This window comes from Podarcis filfolensis (genome assembly GCF_964270895.1).
Source record: "Podarcis filfolensis genome assembly, chromosome: 13".
Lineage (NCBI taxonomy): Eukaryota > Metazoa > Chordata > Lepidosauria > Squamata > Lacertidae > Podarcis > Podarcis filfolensis.
The window spans coordinates 3,827,950-3,844,770 of NC_139615.1; the positions used below are offsets into that span (position 1 = coordinate 3,827,950).

The 16,821-nt window shown below is 43.8% G+C and overlaps 1 protein-coding gene across 2 annotated transcripts in view; it reads left to right on the forward strand.

Moving 5' to 3' along the window:
* Positions 1–855: 855 nt before the first annotated feature.
* Positions 856–16,821, forward strand: part of TP53 (tumor protein p53) — a 36,953-nt gene continuing 20,987 nt past the window's right edge. The window contains exons 1-3 of one of the 2 annotated variants that reach the window (XM_083581088.1): positions 856–1,000; positions 12,836–12,944; positions 15,350–15,556. In XM_083581088.1, coding sequence (XP_083437214.1) covers positions 12,873–12,944; positions 15,350–15,556 — 279 coding nt within the window. In that variant the 5' untranslated portion in view covers positions 856–1,000; positions 12,836–12,872. Of the gene's footprint in view, positions 1,001–1,040; positions 1,414–12,835; positions 12,945–15,349; positions 15,557–16,821 lie in introns of those variants that run through there. The other variant, XM_083581089.1, reaches the window with a different exon arrangement.

Here is a 16,821-nt window from a genome sequence, read left to right on the forward strand (position 1 = left end):
TTTAGTCGTGTCCGCCTCTTCGTGGCCCCCTGGACCAGAGCACGCCAGGCACTCCTGTCTTCCACTGCCTCCCGCAGTTTGGTCAGACTCATGCTGGTAGCTTCGAGAACACTGTCCCACCATCTCGTCCTCTGTCGTCCCCTTCTCCTTGTGCCCTCAATCTTTCCAAACATCAGGGTCTTTCCCAGGGAGTCTTCTCTTCTCATGAGGTGGCCAAAGTATTGGAGCCTCAGCTTCAGGATCTGTCCTTCCAGTGAGCACTCAGGGCTGATTTCCTTCAGAATGGATCAGTTTGATCTCCTTGCAGTCCATGGGACTCTCAAGAGTCTCCTCCTGCACCAGAATTCAAGAGCATCCATTCTTCGGCGATCAGCCTTCTTGATGGTCCAGCTCTCACTTCCATACATCACTACTGGGAAAACCAGAGCTTTAACTATACGGACCTTTGTCGGCAAGGTGATGTCTCTGCTTTTTAAGATGCTGTCTAGGTTTGTCATTGCTTTTCTCCCAAGAAGCAGGCGTCTTTTAATTTCTTTTAATTTGGGGATACCTGAGCTAAATGAATGGATCCTCCATAGCCAGGGGGAGTCTATCTCTGAATGCCAGGGGTTAAAAGGGCTTTGGTGGGGGGGGGGAGCATCTGGCCAGCCACTGGCCTTGCATTCTTATATCTGAAACTTTCATTTTCAACACAAAGCCCGGTAAGCGTGTTCAGAGACACTATAACTGACCCCAGAGGTGGACAGCAGCTTCCTCGCCCGGACTCTGGCGCGCAGCTGCTCGACTCGCTAAGCCCCGCCCCAAGCCCCGTGCCCTTCCTCAAGATGGCGTCCGCGGCTTCCACTCGCGAGACTGGGCCGCGGGAACCAAACAGGGGAATCCCCGCAGCATGGCCATTTCCACGCCTCCCCTGATCCCATCTGATTTTGCCGCCGCTTACAGTTCAGTCGGGCGAGGGGCGAGGCCGGGCTGCTGGTGGAGGGGCCGCTACCTGGAGCAGGTAAAGAGATTGCCACAGCCTTCGCCCTTCCTTTTTTTTTTTTTTTGGAGGGGGGGGGTTTAAGAAAACCGAGTGAAGGCCAGGCCGTGGTAGGCGCGCGCGCGCGGGTTATGCGGAATTGTTTATTTTTTTTCTGGCCGGGTTGAGTCACCGGCCGATGAGCCGCTTCCGTCCCACGGATGAGCCCCATTGAAAAAGGAGCGGGGGCGTAGAACGTTGCCAGCGCCAGGGTTCCACGGGAAGAACGTTGGCGGCCGTCGCGTTCTATCCCGTGGAACATTGGCGGCCGCAGTATTCCATCCCGTGGAACGTTGGCGGCCGCAGTATTCCATCCCGTGGAAGGTTAGCTCGGCCTCCCCCGGGATTTGCCCGTGCAGGGAACCGGAGGAGAAGAAAGAGGAGGCCTCGCTTGGGTGAGGAACTTTCGCTTAGCACGGCGTGGGGGGAGAAAGGAGAGGCGCTTCCCCAATCTCTCCCCCCACCCCACTTTGCCCCCCAAGTGGGTCGGAAAAACGGGGCTTCCTTCTCTCCCACCCCCTCCCCCGTTCTTGCGCGTCCCTCGGAGATGAAAAAGTAGCTCGCGGCCCGATCCCCGCAGGCGTTTACTCGGGAAGTAAGCCGCTCCGAATCCTACCAGGGAATGCAAAAAAACGGAATTGCAACTTGCAAGTTTATTTTTTTAGATGTTGCTTGAGAGCCAATGTGCTTCCCTGGAAGGTAGATCCATTGTGTTCAGTGGGGCTTGCTCCCAGGTAAACGGTGCGGAGAGCCCGAGCCCGGGAGAGGCAACGTTTCTAGATCTTTCTGGAAAGGGGGGGGGACGTTACTTTTTTTGGGAGGGGGCGATCCCGATCCTTACAGATGTCTGAGGCCCCCAATGCAATTTTTAATTGAAGTGTGCAAAAATTGCAGGGAAGGGCAGGCAAGAGAGAGGGAGGAAGCAAAGATGCTTAAAAATGTTTCCATCTCGGAGTTTTCGACCGCTCCACCGTCCTGAAAAGAAAAAAAGATTCTGGTTCCCTCCAGCTGTTTTGGAATGCAAAAAAAACACATCTGGAGGGCGCCAGATGTTCACAAAGACTGCTTTTGTGTATAGGTGTTTGTGAGAGGGTAAATGGAACCGACGTAATATGTATGTCTCGCCCCCCCCCCCACCAAAAAAATCTGACACCTCCCCCCAATATTATTGATTTATCAAAGTGTCCCGTGTCGGAGGTATTTCATATGCAAATAAGTTTACTTGCTAGGAGAGGATGCTGCTACAAACATTCCATGCATTAAATTTATTTGCATAGGAAATTCATTGGAGTGAAAAATACTGGACGATTTGCAAGTCAGAAAACTTTTAACGTCTGCTTTTAAAGCCTGCTGTCCTTTTATTGTATGCAAAACTTTGTCGTTATTTTTGTGCCCTAAACTGCAGCTTTTACTTTGTGCATAAACCCAGCACTAGTCCCAATCATTGATTTCCTTTTTCAACAGGCAGGCAAAAAAAAAACCCCAAACCCCACCGTGGGAACCAATCCCCCCTAAATGCGTCCCTGCCCCTTTAATAGAATTAAACCCTTGCCCTAGATTTACCATCTCCTATCTCCCCCCCCCCCCCCCGTCTGGAAACCTGCTACATGGTACAGCCCTCTCTGGCATCCAGCCTGGTGTCAGAAGAGACCATAACGATGCGAGGAGGGGTGATGGGGAAGTGCTAGGCGCCTTAGACAGTTGTGTGCGGCGCTTTTTGCCCTTCTGATAATTCGAGTTTCGTGTGTAAAGCGGTGCAGCGGTGTAGAAAGGACTGTGTGTGGAGACACGATAGGGAGCGAAGCGTAGTTGACGAGCTTTCTCAATATACACCCCCCCGCCGTAAGAAATGGTACGGCCCAGGCCAAAGAACCCTTTCCTGCCTGGAGGCCGGAAAGGAACGTACTAAGAACGTTTCTGGCTGGGGGAGGAGAGTTCAGGCCTTCCTCTTATCTGCTGTTGTTTTTTTCCTACACTGATTGCCTGCTCAGGGTTCTCCCCCCCAAAAAAAATATGTATTGGTTTTCACAACATTATAAACAAACAAACACATAAGACAAACAAACATCAATCATAGCCTTATTGAAAATTACACTTGTTAACATTGTTCAGTGACTTCCTCGCTTCCCCTTGGTTGAATTTCATTGCATGTCCTTTTAACGGTTTTCCAAATCACAGTTCTTATACAATTTAACTTAAACATTAGCATCCTTAGATCTTCACAATATAAAATTAAACATATTAATTCGACACTTAACATAAATAAAATCCTGATTGCCTGCTTAGGGTTATTTGTTTGTGCATGCAACAGAAAAGAATCAATTTTACTTCTTTATCAGTGCAATTATTATTATGAAAATTTATATCCTGCTCTTCCTAATGAATAAATGGATTTTTTATTTTTAACCCAAAATGCATTCAACTGGTGGGGCTTCTGCTTTCAGATGCAGATCTGTTGGAAATTTGGATTTCATATTTTTTTCCCCTGTTGGTCCCAAGAAAGGCAACAAGGGAGGTGGGAAAAGGGAGTGTGAGAAAAAGGGAGCAGTATTTTTCTTACAACAAGCGCATACTTGGATTGCATTTTTTATTTTAGTCAGTGGCGTCCAAACTTTCTTCAGAGAGGGCCAGATTTGATGAAGTGAAGGGCCGTGAGGGCCGACCAAAGTTGTTAACCTTTTTTTAGGATTGAAGTTGTGCTTTTTTAAGGATTTTACCTCAGAGTTGTTGAGCTTTCTTTAGGATTGAAGTTGCTGAGGTTTGTTTTTTTTTTAAGGATTTTACCCCAGGAAATAAACTGCCACAGGGGCTGGATTAAACCAACCAGGGGGACGGATTAGGCCCCAAAACAGACTTTGGACATGCCTAATTTAACTGGTGGGGCTCCTGGTTTCAAATGCAGATCTGCTGGAAATTTGGATTTCATATACAGTGGTACCTCGGGTTACATACGCTTCAGGTTACAGGCTCCGCTAACCCAGAAATAATGCTTCAGGTTAAGAACTTTGCTTCAGGATGAGAACAGAAATCGCGCGGCGGCAGCAGGAGGCCCCATTAGCTAAAGTGGTGCTTCAGGTTAAGAACAGTTTCAGGTTAAGAACAGACCTCCGGGACGAATTAAGTACTTAACCCGAGGTACCACTGTATTTTTTTCCTGTTGGCCCCAGGAAAGGCAACAAGGGAGGTGGGGAAAGGAGAGTAAGGGAAAGGGAGCAGTATTTTTCTTATAACAAAGTTCATACTTGGATTGCATTTTTTATTTTAGTAAAAGCAGAGTAAGGTGAATAGATGAGGAGGTGGGGAGAAGACCAGAAACAAACCAACCCCACACTGAGGACCGGTGGCATGTTCAGTCCTGAATAAATATTTTCGAGAGATTAGCATCTGGTATAGAAGAATGCTTTAGCATAAGCTGAGAAGCCGCCTCCTCCCCAAATACTCAATATTTTAAGCCAGCTTTTGTTTTGTAGGAATATGGGGAATACATATTATTACGTGATGCCCACGAGTTGCTGTTCTCATGATCAGATAATCGAGTTAAATCTGTTTCCTGTGGTCAGTATTAGTTGGTAAACATAGTGATGTGCCAAGAGAGTTCAGCTTAGTATTTTTTTTTTTAAGATATTTTTATTAAACAATTTTTTATATAACAGAAACAAGACGTACATAAACAAACATTCAACAATAATAAAACAAAAAAACACGTACCACTTCATAACCCAATTTCTAAACCTTTCTTCCTCGACCTCCTCTTACTTCCCGTTTCTGTATTCCAAATTCTTACAGTTTTTCAGCGAAATCTTACCTTATTTTATTATAAATTTATGCTAATCACCCTTATTCTCTTTGTCATAATCATTACTAATAGTAACCATTTATTTTAGTCCAACATCATTCTAACTGTCTCCAATTTTATAATATTTCTTTAAATAGTCCTTAAACTTTTTCCATTCTTCTTCCGCCGCTTCTCTTCCCTGGTCTCGGATTCTGCTCGTCATCTCTGCCAGGCTCATATAGTCCATCACCTTCATCTGCCATTCTTCCAGTGTGGGTAGATCCTGTGTCTTCCAGTACTTTGCGATGAGTATTCTAGCTGCTGTTGTAGCATACATAAAGAAGGTTGTATCTGTCTTTAGTACCCCCTGGCCGACAATACCCAAGAGAAAGGCCTCTGGTTTCTTGGGGAAAGTATATTTAAATACCTTTTTCAGTTCATTATAAATCATTTCCCAGAATGCCTTAATCTTCGGGCATGTCCACCAGAGGTGAAAGAATGTGCCTTCCTTTTCCTTACATTTCCAACATTTATTATCAGGCAAATGGTAGATCTTTGCAAGTTTGACTGGGGTTATGTACCACCTATAAATCATTTTCATTATGTTTTCTCTTAAGGCGTTACACGCCGTAAACTTCAACCCAGTGGTCCACAACTTTTCCCAGTCAACAAACATGATGTTATGACCAATGTCCTGAGCCCATGTAATCATAGTTGATTTAACCGTTTCATCTTGTGTGTTCCATTTCAGCAGCAGATTATACATTTTTGACAAGTTCTTAGTGCTGGATTCTAACAGTTCAGTCTCTAGTTTTGACTTTTCCACCTGGAAACCTATTTTTCTGTCTAATTTAAACACTTCATTTATTTGATGGTAATGTAACCAATCTCTCACCTTCTCTTTTAGTTTTTCGAAACTCTGCAATCTCAGTTTATCCCCTTCCTTTTCCAAGATTTCCCAGTATCTTGGCCATTTCGACTCCATATTTAGCTTTTTAACTGCCTTAGCTTCCATTGGTGATAACCATCTTGGAGTCTTATTTTCCAACAAGTCCTTATATCTAACCCAGACATTCAGCAGTGCTTTTCTGACAATATGGTTTTTGAAACTTTTATGCGCTTTAACCTTGTCATACCACAAATATGCATGCCACCCAAAAATGTTATTAAATCCTTCCAAATCCAAAATGTCTGTGTTTTCAAGAAGCAGCCATTCTTTAAGCCAGCAGAAAGCTGCCGCTTCATAGTACAATTTAAAGTCTGGCAGGGCGAACCCCCCTCTTTCCTTTGAATCCGTTAATATCTTAAATTTTATTCTGGGCTTCTTGCCCTGCCAGACAAATTTAGATATATCTTTCTGCCACTTCTTGAAACAGTCCATTTTATCCATTATCTGCAATGCTTGAAACAAAAACAACATTCTTGGCAATACATTCATTTTTATAACTGCAATTCGACCTAACAAGGAAAGCTTCAAGTTTGACCATGTCTCTAGGTCTTTTTTCACTTCTGTCCAAGTTTTTTCATAATTGTCTTTAAATAAATTCACATTCTTGGCTGTCATATTCACACCCAGATATTTCACTTTTTTAACTACAGTCAACCCCGTCTCATTCTGAAACCTTTCTTTTTCAGTCTGTGTTAAATTTTTCTCCAATACCTTAGTCTTTAACTTATTCAATTTAAATCCTGCCAATTGACCAAACTCTTGGATTATTTCCAAAACTCTTTTCGTACTAGCTTCTGGCTCCTGTAATGTAAGTACCAGGTCATCTGCAAATGCTCTCAATTTGTATTGTTTAACTCCGACCTGAATCCCTTTAACCAACTGGTCCCTCCTGATCATATTAAGCAAAACCTCCAGGACCGATATAAAAAGTAATGGGGAAATAGGGCACCCCTGTCGTGTCCCTTTTTCAATCTTGAACTCTTCTGTTACCACATTATTTACAATTAATTTTGCTTTCTGTTCAGAGTATATTGCACCTATACCATTTTCAAACCCTTGGCCTACCCCCATCCCCCGGAGGTTCTTCAACATAAAACTCCAAGAAATGTTGTCAAAGGCTTTCTCGGCATCCACAAATATCAAAACAGCCTTAGTGTTTATATTCACTTCCAACTTCTCCAAAATGTCAATTATATTCCTTACATTATCCGACAAATGCCTTTTCGGGAGAAAGCCCGCTTGGTCCCCATGAATCTCCTCCATCAAAACTCTTTTCAGTCTCTTTGCTAAAACATCAGCAAATATTTTGTAATCCACATTTAGTAAGGAGATGGGTCGGTAGTTCTTAAGTTGGGTCTTTTCAGTCTCTGTCTTTGGTATAAGTGTAATGTAGGCCTCTCTCCACGTATCGGGTGCCCTTTTCCCCTTCATAATCTCGTTGCAGACTTCCTTCAAAGGTTGTATAAGCCCTTCCTTCAAGACTTTGTAATATTTGGAAGTCAGTCCATCTGGTCCAGGTGATTTGCCCAACGTCATGTTTTGAATGGCATCTTCTATTTCCTGTGTTGATATCTCCTGATTCAAAATTGTCTTGCTTTCCTGCGAAATCTTTTTCAGCCCATTTTTCTCGAGGAATTGTTGTATATCTGTTTCATTCTGCGGCCCTTGTGTATACAATTGTCTAAAGTAGCTCTGGAAACAATTCCTAATTTCCACTGGGTTACATATGTTCTTTCCATCCACTTCTAAGTTTATTACCGTGTTGAGTTTTTGTCTCTTCTTTATTTGCCAAGCCAATAACTTGCCACATTTATCTGCAGATTCAAAAGTCTTTTGTCTCATTTGTTTAATTTTCCATTCTATTTCTTGATTCATCAGTTCCGTGTATTGTGTTTGGTACAATTTGATTTCTCTTAGAATCTCTTGCGACTTTGGCTTCAATCTTAATTTCCTTTCCCCTTCTTTTATCTTATCCAAGATTTTCTCTTTCCTCTCATTTTGCTTTCTTCTCTTTAATGTATTTTGTTGTATCAAAAACCCTCTCATCACGGCTTTGCTTGCATCCCATACTATTCTTTTTTCTACTTTAGACCTTAGGTTAATTTCAAAATAATCTTTCAAAGTTCTTTGGGCCTTTTTACAGATCTCCTCGTCTCTAAATAGAGTGTCATTCATTCTCCATCTAAAAGAGCCAGTTGTTGTTTGCTTCATCACCATCTTTACTGCATTATGGTCGGAGAGAGTTTTTGGGCAGATTTCCACTTTCTTTATATTCGACGCCACACCGCTAGTCACCCAAATTTGGTCAATCCTAGTCCATGTCATTTTGGCTTCAGAAAAGAAGGTTCCCTCTCTCTCTAATGGGTGTTTTGTTCTCCAAATGTCAATCAAATCCATATTGTCAGTCATTTCAAAAAAGGTTTTTGGTAGTCTTCCATCTTTTGTGACTACCTGTCTTTGTGCTTTGTCCATATTTGTTGAAACTACTCCATTCATGTCTCCCATCATGATCAATTTATAGTCCATATAGTCCGTTAAAGTCTCATGCAACTTCTTAAAAAATTCTGTTTTCCCTTCATTTGGTGCATATACCCCAACTATCAAAAATTTTTCTCCTTGAAATTGAATTTCAATTGCCAAATATCTTCCTTGGTCATCTTTAAAGATTTGTTTCGGCTGCAAATTTTCCTTTACATAGATCACCACTCCTCTCTTTTTTACTTTGTCTGAAGATATAAATTCTTGTCCCAGTCTCTTGTTTATTAACAATTTTCTATGTGCTCTTGTCACATGGGTCTCTTGTAGACAAATCAAGTCCAAATTATCTTTCTTTAAAGCATGAAATATATTTTTTCTTTTTCGAGGGTTATTTAGACCATTACAATTCCAAGTTAGAAGTTGCAAAGCCATGATGGGGTTATTTAATTCCTCCTACAGCTCCCAATTGTTGTTCGTCCTTTGTCGATGGTTCTGTGTCTTTATCTAATCTTGAAGGATGTCCTTCTCCTGGATGGGTCTCTTTCTGTAGGTCTTCCTCGTGTTCTCCCAAGAACTTGTCTTTATCACTCACTGTTTTTATTCTTCTTTTCTTTCCTTTGTACTTAAAAGACAAGCCTTGGGGAAACTCCCACCTGAATAGTATGTAGTTCCTCTTCAGTAGTGTCACCAAATCCTTGTAAGGGCCTCTTGCATCCAAGATGCTTTTAGGGATGTCTTTAAAAATCTCAATATAAAAATCCTCAATCCGAAGGGTTGTTTGATAATGCAGGTTCAATATTTTATCCCTCTCTTCTTTGGATCTTAGAGTTATCAAGCAATCTCTAGGTCTATTCTTCTTCTGCCTTGTTCCCAACCTGAATGCGCTCTCTATTTTAAATTCTTCTTCTTTCAAATCTTGCTTCCAAAAGTCAGAAAACTCTTTTGTCAAATAATCCACCAAGTTGTCTCCTTCTTTTTCCGGCACAAGTCTAATCCTTAGGTTTTTCTCCTTACGTTGCATATCCTGCATCGAGAGTGTCAGTTCATACTCATCCAGTTTCCTGTACACCGGTGGAAGTTTCCCTTCCACAGCCGTAGCAATTTCCTTCGCTTCTTCAGCTATCTTTCGCGTTGTAGATGAATCTTCCAATAGTTTCCCAATTGCTTCTGCATTAGAGTTCACTTTATTTCCAAGGTCAGTTATACTTTTTGTATTCAGATCAATTTTCCCAGAGATTTCTTCAATTTTCTTATTTGTTTCCGCACCTTGCTTCTTTAATTCCTCTAAAGAGTCACTTATTTTTCCCAAGGCCTTTGTAAACGCATCTTCTGAAGACATTGTTTTCACTCTTGCCTTTGTCGCAGCTGCAGTTGCCGGGGCCCCTGATACAGAGGCCCTTCTTTGCATAGAAGAGTCCACTTTGTATTGTCTACCAGATCTCAGAGTTGTTTCTTGTGAATCTTCTCTCTGTTTACCATCTGCCATAACAAAGTCTTTCATTCAAGGTCATTCCCACACTCTTAAGCTGTCAACAATAAAGAGTTCTCAGGTTTTAACTTCCACTTAGTTGCTGAAACAACCAAATCCTCTAGAGGGCGCAAAATCAGTTTCTGAACTTTAAATTGTTCCCACACTTCCAAAAAGCAAAAGCCCTCCAAATCCCTTACTTTGTAAAAGATCCAAATTGAAAATGTCCTGCAAATGACTTACTATGTAACCAAATACGATGTTTCAAGTTGAGAGTAACCAGAGTTTATATATCAGTTACTTTTTAACCTTATTTGTAACAGCCGTCCTTAGTCGGTGTCTTTCCTCTTTTTGGCAGTCCGACCCCCAGGTAGATAAACAGCGGTAATCAGTTCAATCTCCTTTAATTTAGGCAGGAAATCCCTTTAAAGTCTTCTTCCCCCCCTCCCCTGCCTTTTGGGGGGGAGTTCTTTACTTGGTGTTGGGTTTCTTAGCTCGTAAAAAGCTCCTGTCAAAAGTTACAGCTTCACTGTCTTCCGCTTTAATCTTGCTGCAGGACGGTAAGCAGACTTCCTTTTTAGTACTTATCCGTCTCGGTGCCCGAATTCGTAAATTTTAACGTCCAATTTATGATGCAAACTCAATCCTACTCACGGAAAGTTGCTCTTTTTTAATCCAAAATCTTCGGAAGAAGTCAGCGCTCTCCGCTGTTGGCGACGCGGCTTCGCTCCGCAGGCTGGGTGTGAGCGACTCTCAGCACCGCTCCCCGCACCCTCGGCTGATCTGTAGCCTTTAAAAAGGCTATTTCACGACGTCGGGAGGGGGGCAAAGGTGCCCGCCGAGTCTCCGGTTCACAGGCTACGCGCCTGTGACTTTTGAGGGTCCTTGCTCCGCCGTGAGCAACAAGACCCGAACCCGCGAAGCAGATCTCTCCCGGAGCTCCGGGAGAGATCCGCCATTCAGCGATTGCGCTAACCCGGAAGTCCGAGAGTTCAGCTTAGTAGAGCCTGAGAATTTCGGGATATTTAAGATTCTGGGAGAATCCATAAGGCCATAAGGATCTCTTCCTTGGCTGATTGACACCTGTTTGGGATCCTTGGGCAACTGAAAGGGTCATAAGCTTTCCTGCCTTTGCCCATAGCTGTCAACTTACAGATTTGAAAATAAGGGATCAGCAGCCAAAATAAGCGATTTTCAGAGCACAGGTATGTTCGACTTCTGAGCCAAAGGCAGAAAGCCCAGCCAGCAGCCAAACGAAGCCTCAAGCGGTGGTTCCCACAGCGCAGCAACCCGGCAAAGGGGATGCAGCAAGGAAAACCACCGTCACCTCTCGGCTGGGAAGCGCTGAGCAAAGGCGAGTCCCCAGGCAACACGGCCGATTTGATTGGCACAAGGCATGCAAGCTCCACCCCCCAGTCGTTCTCAGACTCCTTATTGGGTGAGCAACGCAGCCAAGCAACCCAGTTGGAGCCTCCCTCCTCCCTGGCCGGCAGGGAGGGAGGGAGAGGAGCTGCTTCCTTTGAAACCCGGGAAATTTAAGGGACATCATCAATAAGGGACAGCAGCGGGACACGGCGCTGGGATAAGGGACTTTCCCACCAAATAAGGGACGGTTGACAGCTATGCCTTTGCCATGTTTTATTATCTTCCCCATCCAATGAGGAATGATGGGTCTTAGTACAGCGGTACCTCTGTTCTCAAACTTGATCCGTTCCGGAGGTTCGTTCCAAAACCAAAGCGCGTTCCAAAACCAAGGCGTGCTTTCCCATAGAAAGTAATGCAAAGCGGATTAATCCGTTCCAGACTTTTAAAAACACCTAAAACAGCAATTTAACATGAACTTACTCTCTAATGCAGGGGTCAGCAGGGTGCCGGTCCACTGTCCCTCAGACCTTGTGGGGGGCCAGACTATATTTTGAAGGGGGGAAAAGTGAATGAATTCCTATGCTCCACAAATAACCCAGAGATGCATTTTAGATAAAAGCACACATTCTACTCATGGAAAAACACCAGGCAGGCCCCACAAATAACCCAGGGATGCATTTGAAATAAAAGGACACATTCTACTCATGGAAAAACATGCTGATTCCCAGACTGTCCGGGCCGGATTTAGAAGGCGATTGGGCCGGATCCGGTCCCCGGACCTTAGTTTGCCTACCCTTGCTCTAATGAGAGTGCTGATCCATAAAATGAAAGCAATAAACAATGTACTGCAGTCACACCGTCGATCCCATCAGTAGCTGAACTGGGTTCCACACAGTCACAAAAAAAAAAGAGCCGCAAAAACAAAAAGGCAAAATAAATAGCCAAAACAGACACAGCACTCAAAACAGATGTGTGGCACTCCAAACGGAGCACGTTCGGCTTCTGAAAAAAGTTTGCAAACCGGAACACTTACTTCCGGGTTTGCAGTGTTTGGGTTCCAAGGCGTTTGAGAACCAAGGGACCCCTGTAGCTAGACATGAGGCCAGCAGTGCGATGCAGCAGCAAAATGAGCCAATTCGATTGTAGGCTGCTTCCAGGGTGGATCTGATTTAAATCCAATCTGTTTAAATCACCAGTCAGGAAGACTGGATTTAAATCTCCCCCTCCCCAAAAAAGACTAATTCTGGTTGGTATAATCTTAATAGTTACAACCAGATGAAGGGGTTGGACTAGATGGACCAATCTACAGTCCTGTGTTTCTATTGCTGTGCAGAATTATTGCAAATAAATTCATGTATACGAGTGACCTAGGTATCGTCTCTGCGCATCCCCCTTGATGGGTTGCTTTGGTGTAAGGGGGAGAAAGAGAACTATGATTAGCAGATTACCTGTTTTGAAACGAAGTCCTCCATCCAGTCCCCTTTCCAGATGTTTTGGACTACAACTCCCATCATCCGCAGCAGAGGATGATGGGAGTTGTAGTCCCAAAACATCTGGAAAGGCATTGGGCTGGAGAAGGCTGAACGAAGGAGGCAGAGCAGGCCTAGGCAAACTCCGGCCCTCCAGATGTTTGGGACTACAATTCCCATCATCCCCGACCACTGGTCCTGTTAGCTAGGGATGATGGGAGTTGTAGTCCCAAAACACCTGGAGGGCCGGAGTTTGCCTAGGCCTGAGATAGAGGGACCAATATCTAACAAATCTGTATCTTTTTTTTTTAAGGAACATCTGTCTGCTTCTCCTGCTCCCGGCTTTGAAGATGGAACAGTTTGAATCCGACGCGGTGTTCAATGAGCTATGGACTTGCATGCAGTCCAGCAAAGATTTTGAGGTAAGTGGAATTAGTAGAATTGTAGAGTTGGAAAGGGACCCCAAAGGCACCCTCGATCGGTTTGATCTAATACAGGGTGGATTTGATTTAAATCAAATCAATTTAAATCACAATTTAAATCACTAGTCAATAATAATAATAATAATAATAATAATAATAATAATAATAATTTATTATTTATACCCCGCCCATCTGGCTGGGCTTCCCCAGCCACTCTGGGCGGCTTCCAAAAAAATATTAAAATACAATAATACATCAAACATTAAAAGCTTCCCTAAACAGGGCTGCCTTCAGATGTCTTCTAAAAGTCTGGTAGTTGTTCTCTTTGACAAGAGGGCGTTCCACAGGGCGGGCGCCACCACCGAGAAGACCCTCTGCCTGGTTCCCTGTAACTTGGCCTCTCGCAGTGAGGGAACTGCCAGAAGGCCCTCGGAGCTGGACCTCAGTGTCCGGGCAGAACGATGGGGGTGGAGACGCTCCTTCAGATATACTGGACCAAGGCCGTTTAGGGCTTTCAAGGTCAGCACCAACACTTTGAATTGTGCTCGGAAACGTACTGGTAGCCAATGTAGGTCTTTCAAGACCGGTGTTATGTGGTCTCGGCGGCCGCTCCCAGTCCCCAGTCTGGCTGCCGCATTCTGGATTAGTTGTAGTTTCCGGGTCACCTTCAAAGGTAGCCCCACGTCGAGCGCATTGCAGTAGTCCAAGCGGGAGATAACTAGAGCATGCACCACTCTGGCGAGACAGTCTGCGGACAGGGAGGGTCTCATCCTGCACACCAGATGGAGCTGGCAGACAGCTGCCCTGCACACAGAATTGACCTGTCCCTCCATGGACAGCGGTGAGTCCAAAATGACTCCCAGGCTGCGCACCTGGTCCTTCAGGGGCACAGTTACCCCATTCAGGACCAGGGAGTCCTCCACACCTGCCCACCTCCTGTCTCCCAAAAACAGTACTTCTGTCTTGTCAGGATTCAACCTCAATCTGTTAGCCGCCATCCAACCTCCAACTGCCTCCAGACACTCACACAGGACCTTCACCGCCTTCACTGGTTCTGATTTGAAAGAGGTAGAGCTTGATTTGATCAGTGACTTGATTTAAATCACTAGTCAGTAAGACTTGATTTAAATCATTTATTTTTTTACAGAATGATTCATTCTTGCTGGTATAATCTTAATATTTACAACCAGATGAAGGTTTCATTTATGGAATGAATAAAATTTCAGAGTGGTTTTTACAGTTAATCATAAATTACTGATTTGTTTATACTGTTAGAAATACATAGATAATTGTGTAATTATTGTGAGGTTTAATAAGTCAACTGTTTATAGTTGGACAACTTTTCTGCTGTACTTTGTTGGAAAGAGAAAAATAATCATTTCCTTAAAACCAATTGAAACTATTTAACTAAAACAATAATTTTATAGCATATGTATCCATGTTTGTTAACTGATGTGGTTAAATGGCTTTTTGTTTTGTTTTTTTAAACTTAGACTGAGTTTTAGCACACATGAAAAACTTAAAACAAATCCTTATTTCCTGATGAATAGCCTTTGGACTATAATGTAAGTTAAATAGAAAACTACCTTATTTTTTGCCCCATAAGACACACTTTTTTCCTCCTAAAAAGTAAGGGGAAATGTCTGTGCATCTTATGGAGCGAATGTGTGGCCCCTGGAGCCGAACTGCCCAGGGGAGAAAAGCAGATCATGCTCTTTTTTTTTTTAGAATGAGGGAAGGGGGTGTTGAAAGGAAGCAGCTGATCAGCAAGTGATTGGGAGAGAGATAAGGGACGCTAGAGATAAAGGAGGCTGCCTGGGAGGGGGGAGGTAAAAGCCCATGGATCCTCGGGTTTTTTGCATTGGGCTACCCCAGACTCACCATCAAATCACATATCATGTCTGTGGCCACAGCATGAACCACAAAAATCATACATCCACTGTTTCGTTCAGAATATTTTTTCCCTTGTTTTCCTCCTCTAAAAAATAGGCGTGTCTTATGGAGCGAAAAATACGGTATCTTTCGGCTACCGATTGATTGATTGATTGTGGGTTTTTTGCTTTCATTTTATGGACCCATGGTCTCGTTAGATAGTAAAATTCATGTTAAAGTTCTGTTTTAGGGGTTGCTTTTAAAAGACTGGAAGGGATTAATCCGTTTTGCGTTGCTTTCTATGGGAAAGCGTGCCTTGGTTTTGGAACGCTTTGGTTTTGGAACGGATGAAGTTTGAGAACCAAGGTACCACTGGAAGAAGATGATGGTGGTGGTGATGATGATGATGGTGATGATGATGTTTGGGCACTTGTCCTGCTGAGACCACATTGCTCGCTCTGGTCCATTCAACTTGCAACCCCATAATTCTCTTTTTAATTTCTTTCTTTCTTCCCACCCTCCACCCCTCCCAGGAGGAACTTCATAAGGACCTGATCCTGGAGACCTTTGCCCTTCCTTTCCCGGAGGAGGGCAGTGCCCCCCAGGCGGGCGAGCAGAGCAGCGAGGCCATAATACTCCCCGCCACCTCCGCCGTCCCTTCCACTGAAGACTACCCTGGCGAGCACAAGTTTGAGCTGGCATTTGAGGCGTCGGGGACCTCCAAATCTGTCACCTGCACCGTACGGAGCTGGGCAGGGGGGTGGAAGTGGGGCGGGGGGGGGAGATCTAATTTTTAAAAAAATAATGGGTTGGGGTGCATTCAGGGCCGGATTTAGGTTTGATGAGGCCCTAAGCACATGAAGGCAGCCCTGTTTAAGGACGTTTTTAACGTTTGATGCTTTATCATGTTTTTAATATTCTGTTGGGACGCGGGTGGCGCTGTGGGTTAAACCACAGAGCCTAGGACTTGCCGATCAGAAGGTCGGCGGTTCGAATCCCCGCGACGGGGTGAGCTCCCGTTGCTCGGTCCCTGCTCCTGCCCACCTAGCAGTTCGAAAACACGTCAGAGTGCAAGTAGATAAATAGGTACCGCTCCGGCGGGAAGGGAAACGGCGTTTCCGTGCGCTGCTCTGGTTTGCCAGAAGCAGCTCAGTCATGCTGGCCACATGACCCGGAAGCTGTACGCCGGCTCCCTCGGGCAATAAAGCGATATGAGCGCCGCAACCCCAAAGTCGGCCACGACTGGACCTAACAGTCAGGGGTTCCTTTACCTTTTAATATTCTGTTGGAAGCTGCCCAGAGTGGCTGGGGAAACCCAGCTAGATGGGCGGGGTATAAATAATAAATTATTATTAAATTATTATAAGCTACTGAAGGTAGCTGGGCCCATTCTATGCCCAGCTGTCCTTTGTCAGCAACAAATTGTCGCTGATTTTTGTGTGTGTTGAATATATGCTATATGGTCATTTATGGACCTTGCAAGTATCTCAGGCCATTTGCACATAGCAAAATATGTGTTTTATCAAAGTAATTGTTGAGCTGAAATACAATTAACAAGAAGTATATTAATAGTGAAATACAATTGAGAAGAGGTATGTTAATAGTGAAATAATGATTAAGCTCTAACTTTAATTTTTTTTTATTCATAATGCAAATACATTGGCATTTGGCAATAGCAAAAATTCCTTTAGAAACACAGTTTACAAAGACTCATAATCTAGTCTCGGGAAACATGCTGTAAGTGTAATGTGAAATAATAATAGGTGTAAATATATGATGTAAACTATCTGCTAATATAAACAGCAGAATGTAGGCACCCTGTATATAGAAAGGAGCAAACCTGTGATATTTTAGGGAGCAGGCGGGGCCCGTGACTTACATCCTAGGAGCCTACACAACACAAAACACTGTTGCTGTAGGTAGGTTTTATTTTATTTGTTTTTATCTTATATTTTGGAAATGTACATCTAGATGTTTTTTCCCCCTTTAATTTTTTTGGGGCCCC